Source organism: Thunnus albacares, chromosome 9, assembly GCF_914725855.1.
Source record: "Thunnus albacares chromosome 9, fThuAlb1.1, whole genome shotgun sequence".
Lineage (NCBI taxonomy): Eukaryota > Metazoa > Chordata > Actinopteri > Scombriformes > Scombridae > Thunnus > Thunnus albacares.
The window spans coordinates 33921343-33942114 of record NC_058114.1 but is presented as its reverse complement, the minus strand read 5'-3'; the positions used below and the strand labels follow the sequence as shown (position 1 = coordinate 33942114).

The 20772-nt window shown below is 39.7% G+C and overlaps 1 protein-coding gene across 12 annotated transcripts in view; it reads right to left on the bottom strand.

Annotated features, from left to right (window-relative positions):
* Positions 1 to 20772, bottom strand: part of ptprfa (protein tyrosine phosphatase receptor type Fa) — a 378163-nt gene that overhangs the window by 32453 nt on the left and 324938 nt on the right. For 5 of the 12 annotated variants that reach the window (XM_044360537.1, XM_044360536.1, XM_044360539.1 and 2 more), the window contains 4 exons: positions 18047 to 18058; positions 12028 to 12140; positions 6831 to 6863; positions 6184 to 6281 (listed from right to left, as the gene is read on the bottom strand). In XM_044360537.1, coding sequence (XP_044216472.1) covers positions 6184 to 6281; positions 6831 to 6863; positions 12028 to 12140; positions 18047 to 18058 — 256 coding nt within the window. The remainder of the gene's footprint in view (positions 1 to 6183; positions 6282 to 6830; positions 6864 to 12027; positions 12141 to 18046; positions 18059 to 20772) is intronic. The other 7 variants (XM_044360541.1, XM_044360542.1, XM_044360546.1 and 4 more) reach the window with 3 other exon arrangements.

The following is a 20772-nucleotide window of genomic DNA, read 5'->3' as shown; positions in this document are numbered from 1 at the left end:
TTGACTAAAACTAGTAAAATAGTTACGGTTTTCTTTGACTAAGATAAGACTAAAATGCCCAGACTTTTAGTCTGAGAACAGGATGAGGTTGACTAAATATGATACAAACTAAGAAGCACATTTGACACAGGACTAAGACTAAGACTAAATTAAAAAATAGCAGATAACATTTTTAGTGATGTTGCTGCATTCTGCCATCCATTACTGTCATGGAAACAGTGTTATCATATTCAATAGCACTGATATCCTGAGCTATGACATTAAGACCCCAGTTGTAGTATAGTGAAGTTTTCCTTTATGAAAACAGTTTCGAACAAGTGTAATGCTTTACAATGAACAAAGTATTATAAATGGAGCATGTTTACTGTAATATATGTAATGTATACTATGCACTGTAAAATTGACCAATGCAAAAAAATCCCTCTAGCAATCATAAGTTCAGCAATGATATATAATATACATATATATATGCTATATACAAAGGTAGCATGAGGGTACATACACTCCTATTCAGTAGGCAGCTGGTGTTGGTTTTGTTGTTGTTTCTTTTGGTTTATCTTTGAACAAAGTTTCAACCCCCCTGTTGTCACACACACCAGCACTCCTGCTGCGCTGGTAACACAAACCAGAAAACACCTGCCGACAGAGGAACTCACTGCAGCACAGTGACTCTGTTCCTGTTGGCACTGGTGAGCAACAGCAGCAGCCAGGTTACTTCAGAATAAAAGGAACATTGGCAAATCTTAATTATGGATGTTATGGACATGCCATTATTAATGTTAATACATTATTATTTCCAAATGAGTGAAGTGTATGTCTGCATGTCACAGGAGGAGCTCTCTCTGTTTCAAATATGCTAGTGTATTAACTTTTAAAGTGTGTGTGAATTTGTGGATGAGTGTACTGTTGTCTATGTGCATGCAAAAGAGACAATGAATATACTCTGGGCAGTTGTCCATCCTTAAATAGATATTAATAATAGCAGCAGCATGGACAGTATTCTTTGGCAGTGCAGAAGGTCACAGATATTTCAGTGATGCTGTGTTAAGGAGCCCCGAGGCTCCGTTAACAGCCAAAAATCTGTTTTACTAGTGCAAACCAGGTTTTGCTCATTTGATACTGTTAAAAAATAGATGTAATCATTATTACGTAATGAGGAGATTACTGTTTTAGAGGCCATATGCATTATATGAAGTGGTCTCCAGTAGTCTCCAAACAGACTGGCTCATTCATCAGATGTAACAAGCTGTGAGATGCTCTGACAGATCTCATTTTAAATGCAGCCATTATCAGCTTTTCATTTCAAGGCCTGCTGCTCACACTATGGACTAATGGCTAGTAGCTCCTATGCTACAGGACGCAGGAGGGCATATAGTATGTATGTGTGTGTGTGTGTGTGTGTGTGTGTGAGAGAGAGAGAGAGAGAGAGAGAGACCTGGTGCCTCTGTCATCAATAGTCTCCAGATCAAAGTTTAGATGCCTGCAGAACATTGTTCACATCAGCTGCTGTGACAGAGGCATAGAGCAAACAATCAGAGGGCAGCCACAACTCTACTACATCTGAGACAAGTGTTTGCTGCACTCATTTAAAAAAGTATACACCCATATCTGGACTTCTGTTCAAAACAGCCAGTCCACTCCACAGGGGATTTTTGGACTTCAAGGGGGCTAATGACAGTTCAGTGTGTCTTGTGGAGGGTGCTGTGGAAAAATAGTGTGCCTGAGCTGTCGCTGCAAGTCATCTGGCCCTTCAGTATAAGCTAGAGTCGCCTGTGATTGGTCAAGCAGATGTGTTACCACATCTCAACTACAACAAACACAACTACATAGCAGTAACCACCCTTTCACTTTTGTGTGTACATCTTTTAGAATTTTAAACTAAAGATTTCTTAATATTGTAATGACGTGCATCCAAAGTGTGTCGCCATTACAATCACATACATCTGATCCCTCCTGGTTTGTAAAATACAATGGAAAAGCGAGGCAGAACTGATCACCTTTGCCCTACAAGTTCTCAAAAGTTCAGGTCATGGGAAGTTCCAGGTTATGGTTCATTAAGTCCTAATAGAAAAACACCAATAGACTCCTAATTGGACTCTGTCATAGCACATATAGCGTAGCAGATGAGCCTGTTTGGCAGTTTCAGAACAGCAAAATCAGCTGCAGCATCCAGTCACTAACAGATTTCCAATAAAGTGTGTGTTAGTCTGATAAAAGACTTGTGAAAAGACTCACTCTTTCCTCCTCTGGACAGCCTCCTCGCTCTTCATTCCTCATGGCCAGGATTGAGGAACAAGGAACAATCAAATTGAGATGTACCTTTAATGACCTACAGCCCTAGTGAAGTACCAATGTACAAGGCACCAAATCCCCTTACAACCGCACAGATTTAATTAAGATGAGCTAGCAGCAACAGCAAAAGCATTCTAATGAATAATAACCTCTTAAAATGTACAGGCCTATATTTATCTGAAACAACAAAAATTACCCACAGTTTACATTCTTTATCTGTGTGACATGTAGAAAACCTACGACAGTTGAATGTATTACAAAGATATGTTGATGTAGTAGTGTGATGTTGTTGCTGTATTATGAGCGGGGCATTGTACAACTTCAAGAATTCTATATGGATCAAAGCACAGATTTTTATTTTGAAGGATACGGGTTAGCATTTCTGCTGTCATGTTTCCTATGTTCCTTAAGTGTTGTTGACATGTCATCAGTATGTTCTTATGAAATTGTATAAATAAGTACATTTAGTTTCATGTGACAATTTGACACCTTTCCATAAAGGGAAATGTCAGGGTTATAGCAGGAAGTAGAGCGATCTTATTTTATCAACTGCAATTGTTGCACCTCTCTTGGCTTTACTTCCTCTTTGTGTTTTTGGACTTTTCCCGGGAAGGCATGCATATTCTCTGCACCCTGCACTTTTGCTGTTTTTATTGTAAATGGGAAGTTAAGTTACTTAAAACACATGTAAACTCAGTGTATTTGTTTTCATGCATAAATCTGCTAATTAGGGGAGAAGTTTGTTGAGGCGTGTGTGCTGCAGGGATGCCGTGTAGTTTGCCACACTAGAGTGTACTGCTGAGACAGTGTTTGCTAGCGAGGGGCATTTAGTGACTTTATTTATGATGTTAAACAAGCGCAGAGAGCATTTATGCAAGAGAAACCCTACAGTTGCTGCTGTTGGAAAATAAATTGCTCAAACAATCCCAGGAAGTGTGTCCTTGCCTTCTACGCAACATAGCACAGAGTAAGACCCACTGCTTTGGGATGATGAAAATTTTTCATTCATTATTAATGTCCTACATGCTCTTTGTTTTCAAAACACAATAGTTCATATTATATTTGATGCTCATTTTCATTATAAGAGTATAAATACAAATAAGAACACACATTATTGGATGTGTGGATTATTATCCAGCCCCAAGCTTTTCATTTGTTTCATCTGAATATTCCTAATTAACACATTTATAACTGCTTATGGCTGAAACAAGGTCAGTGCTCACCAAAACATTCTCATCTGAATTGAATACTATCTTGTTTGGCAAATACAGCAACCTGTCTCCAGAAACTTCCCTCTATCTCACCATGTTGGGTAAGAAAAAAATGGGAAAGGTTGAAAAGTTGATTCAGTTGCTGTTTCATAATTTATATGCCCTCTTCCTTCTGCTGTGCATAAACAGTGCACCCATCTGTCCTGGTTTATCCGCTTGAAAATTCACCACTTTAAATGCAAATTACCTTCCTTTGTAGGACATCAACAAGCCATAATCCCTCACTGGCTTTTACAGTAGGTAAAAGCAGTGGAATATTATTCTTGGAAAGGAGGCAGAGAATTCATGCATACTTAGCAGCATCCTTTTTCAATGCTGAACTTTAACACGGCAACAGTAAGCCAGCTCCGTACATGAGCGGAAACATCTCAGGGAAAAAAAAGAGGTTTGGAAAACAGTGTGTAGTAAATCGAATGTTTATTTTCCGGATGTGTGTGGGTAAATATATATTGATGACTGACCGACTGAGAAATAGCACTTTCTAACAGTACTGAATAATGAGTTGAAGGAACCTGTAGGGCCAATAGAAAGCTTCAAAGGCTACACACAAGTTAATGGTGAAAACAGAAAAAAATATTTCAGAAGCCTGTCTTTCAGTGGACATTTTTACAGACTCACAATTGTTGTTTCAGGTGCATTTTTATCCTAGCAGGAAGAAATAAATATTTATTTATTTTAGCTATTTGGTACCAAAATGGTTCTGTCAAAAAAGAAGAAAAACAGAAGGAAAAAAAAAAGTATACCACCACCAGCTTTAATAAACAAGAAAATGTCAATACTGGCTTTACAGAAACTTGTGTTACAACATGTTCCTGCTTTAATGATGTTCCATATTATTATTAAAGGGGTACTCACACAATTTAACATTGCATTTCCATAATGTTGCGGGACTTGTGAGAGAACAAGAATGGTCAAAATCAATAAAATCAATGCAGCAGAGGCTGAAATATCCTGACCTTCAGTACTTACTATGGGTCAAGTTCCAAAAACGCTGGATCCTACATTTCCCATAATGCACTCACTAGTATCATTTTATGGGTAGGTGCCCATGTCTTTCAATCTCCACACTTGTAGGCTTTCTGTTATAGATATGTAGTCTCCAAGCTCAAGCTTGATGATGACATCACTATGACATCATCTGGTACGAGTCTCACAGCCTTTTCTGAATAAGGCCCGCTCCTAATGGCTGGTCTTTAGTGCCTTCTGATGTCATCTGGCACCAGAGCCCAACCAATAAAGGAAGGTTGGTTCAGGCCTCACACAGATTTGGGGTTGGGATATTGTCACTTTTTATTTGAAAGAAGCTGCTCCAGATTCTTCTTATTATGGAAGTTTCTAATACTGACTGAATTGATTTCACAAAGCAGGAAAGTCTTAGCCTTCAAATACAAACTGTATGACTAATGTTACAATGATGGTTTTTGTGGTTTTGTTGTATACATTACAGGAGGAGAAGAAGAAGGAGTTGTTTGTTAGCTGATGCTCACACATACTGTAGATACCCAGGTCACTCTTCTAGGTATTTAAGACTTCACTTTACCTTTTAGCTAATGTTGTTGCATAGAGATGTTGTGGATTGTACTCTTTAATTAGTGCACTCTGTCACCCACAAAACAGCCAGTAATTTGGTCTTTGTAAGGCTGGGGTATGCACTAATAATCTACCTTACTGCTTTTAATCCAAGATTTCAAAATGTGAATGTTTACTTATGTAAACATACAGTAAGTGCTGATAAGAATTTTCAACATAATACTTTTACCTGAGTCTGTTTTTTTCAACTCCTATAATCTCTAACAAACCAGCGACAGTCTTGGTTGACTTTATTCAGTCAGTCAGCAGTGAAAGGATCAGCTCTCAGTCAACAACTTACTCTGTGACTTTTATACTGTTGAGATGCCTGAGTCATAATCTTATAAAATCATCTTTTCATAGCCAATACTGCCCAATAGCTAAGGACCTCCAGTGTTTCTGTCTGAACATGTGGTGTGTTACAGCACCTGTAAGCCCTCTTTTACTGAGGATGCTTTCACATCTAACCTGGTTATAACCCTGGTGTGTTTGCCTGGTTGGTTGGCTTTGTTTGGGCTTCTGTCAGTCGAAACAACCAAGTGAACTGTGGTGCAGCTCATTTTTGTTGAAGCAAGAAACTAACTTGGTACAATGATTTCTTTAAGTTTTGATAATGTATAACTAACAACTTAACTTGACACTTTTTATGCCAAAGAGGTGTTTTTATAGTGTACCTGTGGAAGAAGTCTGTATTTATCTGTATCTTTATCGATTTAATTTGGTAAAACAGAAAAATATTAGTGTATAACTATAGTACCAGTCAAAAGTTTGGACACACTCTACTTTACACTCATGTTTGCTTTAAGTACATAGCGACTGTAAAACACTAAAACAGGATTAGTGAGGTGCAACAGATAATCTGACATAATCCCAACACATATTCAATCATATATTTCAGAGGAGAACTAGTCAGTTCTCAAACATACTATATAAACACCGCAACCTTCTCTATTAAGGTCTCCTCAGAAATCTAGCCTGTATTGTTGCTCATAGTCTTAAGACCTTGAATATGGCTACACAGAGTGTGGTATGTCACATGCAAGCCATTTACCTCGTACTCCTGAGAGAAGCGCAGACCGTCATTGGCCTTCAGTCTCTCTATATGGTCTGCCAGGTCACTGATAGCAATGGGAGGGTGTTCCCTCATCCCTGCAGAGAGAAGTGGAGCAGTAAGTATGGTCAGTCACACACACACACACACACACACACACACACACACACACACACACATAGGGATGAGACAATGTAACCAGAGTGCAGATGCTTGTTGAAGGCTCAGTGATATGAGGTGACAGTGAGGGTGCTGTGTGGTGAGCAGAGGGATGAGCTATAGCCACACTGGTGATGTGGGCGTCCACACATCAGCATGCTGATTGGTTAGAAAATCCCATAAAGAAATCCCATAAAGCAATAGGGTGGAAAGGTGTCACACAGGTGATTGGGGTGTAAGAGTACCCGCAGCATCTTACACTGATATTCATTTCAACACATTTTTGATTTATTTATGTCTCTCTAATGTATTTCACGTCAACTCTTGACTGTTATAACAACCATTTTGTTTAAATGGCTGACATGGACAGCCCATGAGAAGAGGAGGTGAGAGGGCTCCAGTTCAAATGACTGCAGTGTCAAACAGAAAGGGGAAGAGGCGGGAATGGGAGGAAACATTAGTGCCACACAAAAGGAATGAAAACTAACTTGGAGTGTTGGGGCAACTGAGGGCACTGGAACCTGTGGAGGAAAGAGCAGGCAAAACAAACAGCACAGGGGTCAGTTAGGAGAAAACAGAAAACAGAAAAGAAAACAAAGCACTGGGAAAGGAGCTGTGTGTCTGTTGTGTAGTCTGCACTGTCCTGTAGCTTCATGCATCTGTAATATAACCCTAAATATGTATTGCATCCTAACGCAGATGAAGCATGGCAGTGTTGGTCATCGGTTGTTGGGCAGTTGGTCAGACAGTCTGTCACCTAAGTCCAGATTAAAATATATGAACAAGTATTTGGATGGATTGCATCAAATGCAAATACTGTTTTTAGCCTCTTTAAAGTCCCCCTTCACTCAAAAATATGTTTTTCTTCTTGTTCCTGCAGCTGTTTGAGCTTCACTGTGCAGAATGATGTGTGTGCAGAGTTTGTTTTCACATTCATCTGCTGAAAGTGGAAAGTTTCTCTGTGCTCATTGAAAATCTGAGTTTAAGGGGCGGGGCCTACCAGCAGGATTTTGTGACAACACAAAAAGTTTAGAAGCCAATCCTGGTCCAGTATGCAATTTACACAAGTGTGATGTGGAAAGCTGAAGCCTCCAGTGCACAAACACTGAGAATGGACTTTACAGCGGAGGAGGAGACATCTTGTGTCCAGCTGTTTCTGAAATGACATATATTTTCATATTCATAGATTCTGGAATTTTTAATGAGGCAGGGGGAGTACATGTCATTTTAAGGATTTTAAAGTTGTAATTATACTTTTTTTCCCCCATGGACTGTGAATTTGGGGAACCCGTGCCGATATATTCCTGCTTGACACTCATGCCTACTATTATTATTATTGTTGTTATTGTCATTATTGTTTATTATTATTATATCAAATTCAAGACCCAGACCCTGACACTTGCTTACTAAACAGCAACTAAAACAGCTCCCGCCTACCTGAACTCCCTCATTCAAGTCTACACTCCCTCTGACTCACTATGCTCTGCCAATAAAAGGCGCCTGGTACCACAACAGGGCCCTGAGTCACTAACTAGACTCTTCTCCTCTGTAGTGGAACAAGTGATCAAACTCTGTTTGATCTGCAGAGTCCCTCTCAATCTTTAAGAAAAGACTAAAGACTCAGCTCTCTCATGAACACCTCTGCACTTGATGGACTGAAGGTAGAGAAAAAACAAAAATACAAAAAAGGTTTCGAGGTTTCTCCTCGTTAAAGGGGAGTTTTTCCTTGCTGCTGTCACCATGTGCTGCTCATGGGGGAATTGTTGGGTCCCTGTAAATTAAAGATTACGGTCTAGACCTGCTCTATGTGAAAAGTGCCCACAGATAACTTCTGTTATGATTTGGTACTATATAAATTAATTGAAATTTAAAATTGTTGAAAAATTACACATCATTGTTCCAAGCAGACTATTACTATAGGTTTTAATATATTTCTGGAGGGGATATTTACAAAATTATTGCAGGAATTTAAGGAATCTTGGTGGAGATTGATGTTTGCACTAATATGTTCTGAGTATTTTGCAGTAATTCACAGTTTTTACTTAATAGCATATACTGTGAGATGCTTTTATCTGTCAGTTTTTCACACAGTCAAAAGTGTATGTTGAGCAAAAAAAGACACTTTCAGATGCATCTAGGCCACCCAGTGAGCTTTCATTGAAGGGGGAACAAAGGTTGGCAGCTAAATGAGTTGATTAATTTCTGTTGGTGTAAACAACATCTGCCAAATTCCCTCCTACTGCTACCAGAGGTAAATGCCACCCATCTGATTGAGAAAAGAACATGGATGAAAAACAATGACAAACTGTGAGTTTAAAACCTCCCACTGAAAAGACAGGTGGGAGAAAGAGATAAGAGAAGTAGCTGGAAAAGTGGAGGAGAGAAGAAAAAAGTAACACTCAGTGAGACAGATGGGACACAAAGAAATAGTAAAACAGAGACAGAGTTTAGACAGAGAACAGAGGAAAGGAAACAGGTTGCAGGGTTTGATCAATATGGCATATTGTGCCAGACAAAAAGTCCATCTAGCTCGCATCAACATTCACAGAACAGAGAGCTTCTAACATCCATACTTTTTTTTCTTCCATATCCACATAGACCCTGCCTCCCTCCTTCATGTGAAGTGAGCGTTGAGGATCACTCTATTATTTTCTAAGAACAGTGCTGAGTTGCGATGAATGGCACTGACTTCTTTTCACAGTAACCGCTACCTTCATGCTATGATTCATCGGAGTAACATATGAGGATGAGAAGGTATCGCTGAGGCCTGCGATGTGTAACCAGCCTACAGATTCACACTTTGTGATCCATTTTATGTTTCAAGTGCAAAAATGATACAGCTGGAGGATTTCGACCAGATGTGAAAATTCCAGGCTGGCTGGGCTGTGAGGGGTTTACAGATGAAGGTCAGAGACTGTGTTGTACGGGCAATTTATGCATGTTATAGTGCTTGAGTTACAATATCAAAATTCACAAAGCAGGGCATTAAAATGAAGATGTGGTACAAACAACTCTCAAATATGGCCCTCTTCAATATATAATATAATTACAGTTTTAGGTTGTTTACATGGTAAGACTCCTCCACTATGCCTAGTGGCCTTGGACGTTAAAACTTCTATACCCTGACCCCTCTGATTGGCACAACTTCCTGATGGTGATGTCTGAATCTTGCAGCAAACCTGGTGTCTCTGGGTGTAGTCTTTACAATACTTTTAAAAAATACTATTTTTTTTATTTTTGCTACACTTTTGCTTGGTAATTGCATGAGTTACTGAACAGGTGCAGTATTCTTGTCCTGTCTGCTATGAACAAATAAAGCACCAGCACTGCTTTCCAGCTAATATTCTTACATGAGGCTCTTTATTTTTGGAGGTATTAGGGAAACTTATATTTTTATGTTCACTAGCATTGATTTAAACTTTGGTTTTTGTGTGAACCTCAAATATGTCTGTCACTGAATTTTGGTTGTCTACCTCAGTTTTAATCAGTACAGCTCAAAAATCATTATTGATTAGATGAAATGTGATTACATTAGATGTTTAAAATCTTCTACAGTTGTCTAGTATCAGGACATACTAGTACTGATTTATTGTAATAGAATGAGTGAAACTTTCTGTAAGTGATGGAGCCAAAATCCACAGTGTGTCCACACAGTCATTTTGTGCAAAAATGCATTTAAAAGTTGATGTGAAGCTTATATGAGGCTTCAGCAGTCTGAGTTAGTCATATCAAGTGGATATCTGACACATGTACAGCCATTTTAGCATCAAATTCCCTCTTTGTGTTTCCTCAAACAGTGTTTCCCTGTTGAGCAAGCATAGGAAGTATAGTAACAAAAAGAGGAACTTTGGCACTAAAAAGACTGTAACGTTGAAAGATATCTACTTGATTTGACTCATTTGGACACTGAAGCTTCAGAAGGAGGACTGTGAATTTTGTCCTCCATCACTTGGTAAGTGCATTATGAAGGTTTTATTTGATTTTATTTGACTATTTCATTTCAAAAACACCAGCCCTGCCAGGGTATTGAGTGCTTACATAAGAGAAAAAGTCAGGATAACACAATAAAGCCTTAAAGCTTATTTCCGCTGTGGTCCCTTTGTGGATGGGGTTGTGTAGGGGAGGTGTCAAGAGCTGCTGAGCCAGCTCTACACAGCAATCATCAATCACTGTCTGGTTTGGATCAGCCACCAAACAGGACAAGAACAGACTTCACTTGACAGTCAGGACTGCAGAGAAGATCATTGGTGACCTGCCCACCATCCAGGACTTGTACACTTCCAGAATCACAAGATAGGGAGAGAAAATCACTGCACACCCCTGACACCCTGGAGATAAACTGTTTTAACTGCTGCTCTCTGGTAGGCACTACAGAACTCTGTACTCCAAAAAAACAGTATAAGAATAGTTTCTTTCCCCATGCCATCATTCTCATCAACAGTTAAGTGTGGATGCAAACTCATGTGAAATAGCAACAATACTAAACGACTTTTCTACACAAACATACAGATGAGTGACAAATTAAAGGAAAAACCAACATAAAGTGTCTTGGTAAGGTGTTGGGCCACCACTTGCCACTAGAACAGCTTCACTGCTCCTGGGCATTGATTCTACAAGTCTCTGTAACTGTTCTGGAGGGATCAACACCATTCTTCAAAAAGATATTCCCTCATTTGGTGTTTTGATGATGGTGGTGGAGAGCGCTGTCAAACACATCAGTCCAAAATCTCCCGTAGGTGTTCAGTTGGGTTGAGATCTGGTGACTGTGAAGGTCATAACATATGATTCACATCATTTTAATACTCATCAAACCATTCAGTGACCCCTCATGTCCTGTGAATTGGGGCATTGTCATCCTGGAAGAGACCACTCCCATCAGGATAGAAATGTTTCATCATAGGATAAAGGTGATGACTCAGAACAACTTTGTATTGATTTGCAGTGATTCTTCCCTCTAAGGGGACAAGTGGACCCAAGCCAAGCCAGCAAAATGCCCCCCAAAGCACAAGAGCCACTAGATCCCCTCACTGTAGGGGTCAAGCATTCAAACCTGTACTGGTTTTTCCTTTAATTTGTCACCCGTCTGTATATATATATTTCAATGTAATAGAAACATTTTGTAATAACATGTACATAACCTTTTGGCTTATATACTGTATGTACTCTCATGTAATGGACATCAACCACCTCTGTAAATAGAGTCACTTATTATCTGTTCAGTATTTATTCCAGCATTCATTGCTCTGCCATGCACTCTTGCACTATGGTTACCATGACCTTGTACATACAGTACATAGTAACGATCTGACCTGTATACACAGATAGTTTACCCTTGCCTTTACTGTACATCATATGTTTAAGTTTTGTTCTTATAAGTTCAGCCTGATATCTTTATTTACCTGTATGTCTGTATCTGTGCTGCATTGTAAATGTGTTTTCTGTACTGTGGTTAAGTAAACTGAAAGCTCCTGAGGACTGAACTCACATCCCTTGTATGCGTCAACATGCTCGGCTAATAAAGCTGATTCTGATTCAGCGCACATATATAGAGTACAACAGAGAGATCATTTGGACTGCAGTAAGGGTCTTCTTGCAGGCGTGTGCGTGTGTGTTTCAGTAATGAATAAATATGAGTGTATAGGTTCTAGCACAGTTGTGTGTGTGATTGCTTGTGTGTGTCCATGCCTTGTGTCTGATAGTTGAGTCTCCTCATCTCCACAGGGTCTGAAGAGTGGGCCAGCAGAGAGTCCTTCACTCCTGCCATGTGCTCATCCTTGGCTGAGGGAGATGTTCGTTTCCTGGGGAAAGAAGAAGCAGCGGGAGAAAAGTAAGCATGGAAAAATTCACAGAGTTAAAAATAATATAAAATATTGTTGTGTTTTATGAGTCTAGATTGGGACTGACAGTTTTTTGTGAGAATCTACAACAAGGGCTGCCAGAGTGATAAAATTCATAATCTTCACATGATGAATTTTATGAGCCATTCAGTGACTGAGATGTTTGAGTTCCAGGAATTAGCATTCCAGGACTGCAGTACATAATATGATAGAAATATGTCATAGTCCAAAAGAATGAGAAAAGCTGTTTAACAAAATGAAAACCCATCTCTTTATAATATTTCTGTTGTTATGATGGAGTTATAGTTTTTATTACTTAGATGCCTTCTTGTGGCTTTTTTTTTTGCACAAGTATAAACTAACTATTAAAGAATTTGATTTCTAAATCAGTGTGGAAAAAAGTGTTGAAAAAAAGCAATTTTCTGTAGGTCAGAAATAAAAGGGTTGAAAAATGCATCCCAGTGGCACAATACAAATAATAACCATATCATGTCCTCCCCTTTATATTATTAAATTGCTTTCCTTTAGTAATACAATTAAACAGCCATTTTTTAAAAACTTATTTATTCTTGTAGTTTTATCCTCTTCTTATCTAGCACCTCTCAGGAAGTTGCACCTTCAATCTCATTGTACTGCCATACAATGACAATAAAGGCATTCTATTCTATTTGTAAGTCAGTCCATGATGCGATAGTTAATAATAATAAGCAAAATATTGTAATCAAAAGTTCTGAAAGAATTTGATAAACCCAAAAATATACCCAAAGCATGTTCATTATTGTTCCTTATTATTAGTAATTTTGGAAAGCATGGAGGGATGGAGATAATTAATTTGTGATAATTATGAGACAATCTCTGTCTGATCCTCAGATAAGGAGAGGGACTGCTTTTGTAATTTTAGATCAGTGGGAACAATTTCAGTTTATATTTTTCACATTCTTGTCATTGAACAATACGTTGCAATGAAATCAGCTGTGTCATCTCTTCTCACATGTGACATTCACATGTAATTCTACATATAATATTGTATAATGTCATGTGGCTGCTATACACTGCAGTAGATAATGGTTATAAATCAGATATATTTGAAATAGGGCAGACCAGGGCACTCATGCTGAAATTCTGTTGTTGAAGTTCATGGAAAAAGAAAGGCTCTTAGCCCCCTGTTGAGCAGCCTGCTATATGAGTTAAATCAGTATAAGTCATGGAAGGCAGTGAATTTCACAGTATGTTGGAGCAGACTGCCACTCCTGTTTAATGTCTAGTGCCCACTTGAGTGTTTCCACAGCTGGATTTAAAGTGGGGGGTTCAGATTTGGGCATTGCTTATGAAAATCCCTAATTTCCCCCACATGACTGTGTGAAAACAAACAGGTTGAGCAATTAGTGAAGCAGCCTGGCGTTGACTGGAGTAGGCTAATGGCAGTGAGCAGAGCTGAGGGCATGTGGGGCTGCATGCAGACATACAACCCTCTGTTACAAACATGCAAGCTGCTTGTTTAATATTACTTGTGCCTCGCAACATGTTGTTACTTGGGCTAATTGCTGATTTGACTTTGACTGTGTTCACAGTTAGTTAAAAGCTTTATTACATCTTTATAACATCCAAATCAAAGTGATGGGGCTGTGAAGTGGATGGAAATGGAAGAGACCACATCATCTGGGTCAGCCAAGCTTTCAAGCCAAGCCACGTACTTCATTTCTGATACAGCCTGGCACCTTGAATTGTGTTCAGGGTGCCAACTCTTTTATTGTTGGTGTTTCCAACCAAAAAGTGCTTGTGTCAATCTTTTAATTACATTTTTTAGTTCAATTTGGGTGGCAGGTGAAAAAGCATGAGAAAAAAACAGAAAGACATGGAAATAAGGAGTGATGTTGCAGTCTTAACATCTGTTAATGGGGTTTGGAGATTTGCTTTAGGTAAAAACGTCAGATGCTATTCTGTGAATGATCCCACTGTATACATTTTGACCTTTTGTGCACTGGTGAGTTGTTCCAGCTCTGAGCCCATGTCTTATTAGTGCATCGTGTCAGATAGCTGCAGGTATCTGATTGATTATGATTAGCTCAACTGAACCTGGGTCGGACGCCAGTCACCTTCTTGAACTAAGGAAACAATTTAACATTTTGGGGAAATATGCTTTTTCACTTTCTTTCTGAGAGTGAGATGTTCAGATGGATATCAATCTCATGTCTGTGTGTTATGTACAAAGCTGGAGTCTGAACATGGTTAGCCTAGCTTAGGTTAAAGACTGGTAGCAGGGGGAAACAGCTAGCCTGGCTCTGTCCAGTTCAACACCTACCAACACCTCAGAAGCTCACTAATTAACATGTTGTATCTTGTTTTTTAAATCTTCAAACAATAGTTTGTGGTTTTTGGGGGAGTTATGTGATGGAACTACTTTTTTTAAACAACAGTGGGGTGCAGTGCCTGTGTGGAGATTCCCGAAATCTTGTCATCACAGTGAGGTTGTAAGATTTGGTACCATCGTGTCTGTAAGGAGACCAAAACCAAAACCAAAATCTGCTCACTTACAGTATCTGGCAACCTGCACTACAGCCCGAGACATTGGACAGACATGCTGGACGGATAGATACGCTGTTGTTTGTCAAGAAATAATTTCAGCATGTACAGTAACTTCTAACACTACAAACCGTTATTTTTATATTTCTCTTTGAGTACAAATTAAACGTTAAAGAAATGTTGGGTTAATTAGGTGTTGGTAGGCATATTTTTGAACTTTGCCCAGAACCAGGCTGGATGTTTTCCTCTGCTTACACACTTTATGCTAAGCTTTATGCCCCCAACTCATGACTCATGTCTGTATACTTAATACATAGGCATCAGAATCAGAATCATCTTTGTTGGCCAAGTATGTTTACACATATAAGGACTTTGACTGTGGTGTAGTGGCTCTAAATGTATGCACACAGAATAACAACACAACAATCTTCAGGAATATACACAAGGAATGACTATAGACAGGTGAAATCATTTCTGTGAACTGTAAACAGGACACAAATAGTGCAAAGAAGTAAAGAGCGCAGATGAGATATGAGAGAGTGATGAGATAAATATTAAATGGTAAAAAAAGATGTTACTTTATATACACTGTCTTGTAGGTGGTTATGTACAGTATATACAGCCTGTTCATATATACAATAGTGAGTGAGATGTTTTGCACATTTTGTATTTTAGATTAAAATAAATATATATAATTTAGGTACAGTGGATATTATAATGTTCCAGGGTTATTGCACAGTGGCTAAATTTATTGTTCATAAGTGTGATGGCGAGGGGGAAGAAACTGCTCCTGTGTCTGGTGGTTTTGGTGTACAGTGCTCTGTAGCACCTACCCAAGGGGAGAAGTTGGAACAGATTATGTCCAGGGTGTGAGGGGTCTGCAGTGATTTTCCCTGCCTGACTGTTTCCTGACTCTGGAGGTGTACAGATCCTGGATGGTGGGCAGGTCGACACCAATGATCTTTTCTGCAGACCTGACTGTCTCTTGTAGTCTGTTCCTGTCCTGTTTGGTGGTTGATCCAAATCAGACAGTGTTGGATGTGCAGAGAACACACTTGATGACTGCAGTGTAGAAATGGATCAGCAGCTCCTGAAGCAGTTTGATTTCCTGAGCTGGTGCAGGAAGTGCATCCTCTGCTGGGCCTTTTTGATGACTGTTGACTTGATTGTTCACTGCAGGTCCTCGGAGATCATAGAACCCTGAATTCTGAAGGATTCCACAGCTGACACAGTGCTGTTGAGTATGGTGATGTGCAGTGATGGGGGGAGGGGGGGGCTCCTCCTGAAGTCCACTATCATCTTCACAGTTTTTTAGCTCTAGGTTGTTGTGACCACACAACAGGGTCAGCTGTTCAACCTCTCGACTTTGGTCCATCTCCTCGAAATTTTAACAACAGGCTTTGCAGATTTTAGTTTCTGCTTGTAGGTTGGGAGAAGATGAACCAGGCAATGATCAAAGCTGCACAGGGAACTGAGCGATATCCATCCTTTAATATTGTGTAGCAGTGGTCCAGTGTGTTTTTATCCCTGGTGGGACACTTAATATGCTGTCTGTATTTTGGCTGTTTGTGGCTGAGGTTTGCTCTGTTAAAGTCCCCAAGGATAATGAGAAGGGAGTCTGGATGTTTTCGCTCCGTGCTGGTTATCTGGTCAGCCAGGTGTTGTAAGACCTCACTAACACTGGCCTGAGGTGGGATGTAGACACCAACCAGAATAAAGAAAACTTCCACAGTGAATAAAACAGTTTGCAGTTGATGAAAATAGTTTCTAGGTGAGGAGTGCATATTTTCCATGACACAAATTTCGCCCCCCCGCGTTTTCCTCTATGTCTGTTACGCGGTCCACTCGGTGGAGTTGAAAGCCCAGAAGATGTAGAATACTGTCATGGATGGACTCACCAAGCCAGGTTTCGGTGAAACACAGGCCAGAAGATCCTGAAAAATCCCTGTTCGTTCTGTTTATGAGCAGCAGTTCATTCATCTTGCTGGACAGAGAGAGGACATTCAGCAGATGTAATAATGAGATTGGTGTTTGGAATCCCTGCTGTTGCAACTTAACCAGCGCTCTGGCGCGCTTCCGTGGCCTGCATCTCCTCCAAGCTCCATAGAGAGCTGCTGCTCCTCCAACCAAACTCTCAGAAAAAGAGTCTGGGTGTGTGAAGACCGGTGAAAAGGTTTGTGGAGTGAACTGTCAAGTATTCAAAAGTTCCTTACCGAAGACCACACAAATAAAAAAAAACAGAAAAAATAATAGAGAGCACAATAGGCCGCCAACCACGGCGCCATCTTTAATGCTACTCCACAGGCATGAGACTGGTATTGATCCTCTCATCTCACTTCCAGAAAGAAAACTAATAAATATATTTCCTAAAATGTTACACTATTCCTCTGAATTAATAATTTGTGAAATCAAATGATGTCCTTCAAGTTACCAGCAATAAGTTAACACCTGTGATAGCTTTGTCCGTTGGACACTCACTATGGATTTAGTAGTCTGGTTTTGAAGTTGGATGTGGATATTTGCAGATTTTGGCTGTAAAACACGATGTTCAAGGGCATATTGGTTGAAAGTGAAGGTGCAAATTAGATAAACTTAGAGCATGATTTGGTATTTTGAGGGCAGAAATTATTAATTGGAGGGAACAAATTATGTAATCCAGTTGTTCTAGATGATATGGCAGTGACTGCAGCAGGTCGTTATGGCAACAAAAGCATCAGTACATAATGTATTTCAGCCGTCAACTTTTCAAAAAATCAACAAAAAATACAACTGACTGATTCTGTATGTATCAGTGATGAGGACAGTCAATATGTATCATGCAGGTCAGGCAGGTAACACAAACAGAGGAATGAAAAGGTCATTGTGATGTCAGTTGTTGTCTCAAGGTAATATTAGGATTGGATTTGTCAGGTCTGGCATTTGTATTGCAGGCGAAGCTGCAGGTGTGTGAGGGGTTGAGAGGTGAAGCACTGAGGGAGGATTATGCTGAGGGGAAGATCAGTGGGATTTGCAGAAAACACACAAAAACAAACAGACATGCTAAAATGTACTCACACGCCATGATAAACAAGACACACATGCTTGCAAGTGCTGTCAATTGAAGCTGATACGTCTGAGAAAAAAGTGCTTGAAGATATCTAAGAGAAGCTGGCATGGCGGTGTGATCCTGACAGTGAAACCGAAACAACTAGCATCTGTCACTTCACATCATCGCTGTCAGAAAACACAGACATGTCTGAGGCAAAAGCATGTTTTACACAGCAGGAGGGATGTACAGAGGCAGGTCAACAGCTTGGGAAGAACAATGGGGGTGAAGTGGTGTAAGAGCAGACAGAGACACTAACCTTTCTTGTTTGCTGCGTCCACAGAAAGCAGGAAACAGTGAACATGGGAGCGAGAGAGAAAGGATTAATTTACATTGTCAGCAGCAGGAATGCCACCCAGTGTCGCAGTGAACAGGAAATACACCTGACAGAGCAAATTAGACCACCTTACTACTATCACCCCGCCGTGTGCTCTTTATCTGATCCACAGCCAGCTGAGCAGCTTTTTCCCTCCAGCTCCTCACAAATTCAGCTTACACGTCTTCTTTCATTACTGTTTAAAGTGCCATGTCTATCAGTTTGACACTTCAATATGTCAGCACCAAATGAACTCTGATACTGTACTGCAATTACCATGAACAAATAAGAGCATACAGGAGACGACAGGCAGTGTTATTAATCTTTTTATACTAATTTACGTCTTTTTTAGACAAATACAGTGACCGGGAGTAAACCTGGCTTCATGACTCTGCTCCGGTTCCAGCTTTCATACTTCTGATATGTGACATGGAAGCATGAATAAAGCTTTCTCCCTTTATAACTATAGACCCGAAACTCTTCTCTCTCATTAAAGTCAAATATCCAGCCATCCATTAGCTCTACCACTTGTTCTTTAGAGGGTTGTGGGTGGCTGGAGCTGATCCCAGCAGACATAGGCAGGGTGAGAGGGTGAGAGGCAGAGTACACCCTGGACTGAAGGTTTAATCAACTTGTCCTGACTTAACCTTAACCTGCATGTTCTTGGTGTGTGGGAGGAGAGAAGAACATGGAGGAGACCCACATAGGCACTGTGAGAACAGGCAAACTCCACACAGAAAGACGTGGCAAGAGACAACTACCACAGCTTGAGGCTGAAGCCAATGTGGAAGTACTCAGCTCAGGGACTCACACTGAGTCGGATTGTTGTCACAATGTTTCAGTAAGTGTAATGTTACTTGATTATGATGTTAGCCCTGTTGGCACAATTTAGCTAAAGTAGCCCAAGTCTGCAACGCTCGAATTCCCAGTGATCTTGTGTTAGCTTGGGTCCGAGATAGTGGGTCGTGTTTCCAGAGTGTGAAAGGTGACACCCTACACTCCTTATTTGAAAGGTGAAAAGATGTTGCTGAATATAAGCAGCAACTCTGGGCTTCAAACCTCCGTTGCAAACCAAAAGGTGATGTCACATCTTGCTATGTCCATCTTTATATGCAGTCTATGGTTCCAACCCAGAACCTTCTTGCTGTTAGGCGACAGACACTGCACCACCGTCACACCCAAAGTCAAACATACTGTTCAAAAATAAGAATAAAAAAGCAGCAGTCTCTAATGTGTTTTTTTATGTTTATCATAGTAAACATCTAACAGGGTTATGTTAAAACAAAATAACATTTTACATTTTTGCTAACCTATACTAAAATGACAGCAGATGCTGACTTTTTTACCCGGGACCTGTGCTATGATATCATGTATGTAGCCATCAAGTGCATATATGAATACTCTCCAGTGTCACTGTGGGGTGCAGCTATGTTGCAGTTCATGGACTGGAAAATGTGTTGCCAGCCTACATAATGTGCATGCAACAACTATATTTCCTCCAAATTGTATTTGACAAAACCATTTAGTATAATATTTCAGTATTATAGATATTTAGTATTATATATAGTATTTTTTAAGAGACAAGGTTGTAACTGCATAGGTTTTGTCAACAATGAGCTTTGAGGAGCTTTTGTGATTTCTGGGCTGTATTTGGTGCTATACCAAAATCAGTGGAGAACTGTTCAATATTTTGTGCTGCCAGTGAATAAACAGGTTGACTTATTCAGCTGTTGGCCTTTCACTTGTTCCAGTAACTGCCAGCAACTGAAAATGTATGCTGTGTTTGAGTAGAAGGAACAGTACCCTCCTCCCCCTGTATTGCACCTTATCACAGATCGTCTCATCCACTGTAACCATTATTAGTGTTAACTTGATTATGTGTAATGTGTACAGAAATGTTAAGCATTCAGAAATAAGCTCTGCACTCATTGATATAAGTAAGTATGTGAAATTGCATCACTTTATTGATTTCTGTGTCTCTGCCTCTCCTCATGCCAACAAATTGGCAACTTTATCCAAAGAGCAGAGCAGCTCTGAATGCTCCCCAAAATCCAAAAGAGTCTAAACCTGAATTGAAAAAAGTTCACCTGCCTTCAAATGTGTTTATAGAAGCAGAGTGAGCTCAGGACGCCTTGCTAACTTCTTTTCCACCAAATATTGAAGAGATCTAACACAATATAAATGGAAACACAGGGAAAAATTGACAGCCAGTATTATTCCTTTCCTATATTTTATTTTGTATGTTAATATAATTTTAACTACAATCTGAGTTAATGCCAGGTTGGTGAGCACATTTTTATTTTGCTGCGACACTACAGGAAATATGTCTTTTATCTCCTGCACTGCACTTTACACACTATTTTAATGCAACCAGGTCATATTTGGTGGGAAAGCCATTGGATTGCTTCTTCTCTATCTATGATAAATGGTGTTTATACTCTTCATAATGTCCAATTTGCCAGGGTAGAGGAGGAGAAAGAAGCAAATGTGGTCTTAGAGGACAGGTTTGTATTTTTCAAGTCTATCTTAATACAATACTCACTTCTACACATGTACAGTATGTTGAGTTATTGGTCAATGCAATCATTCCTTCTATCCATATTGGCCATAAAGAGATCCTTCCAAGACTCAACTCTAATTGATGGGGGACAAAATCCACAGTCCTAGTT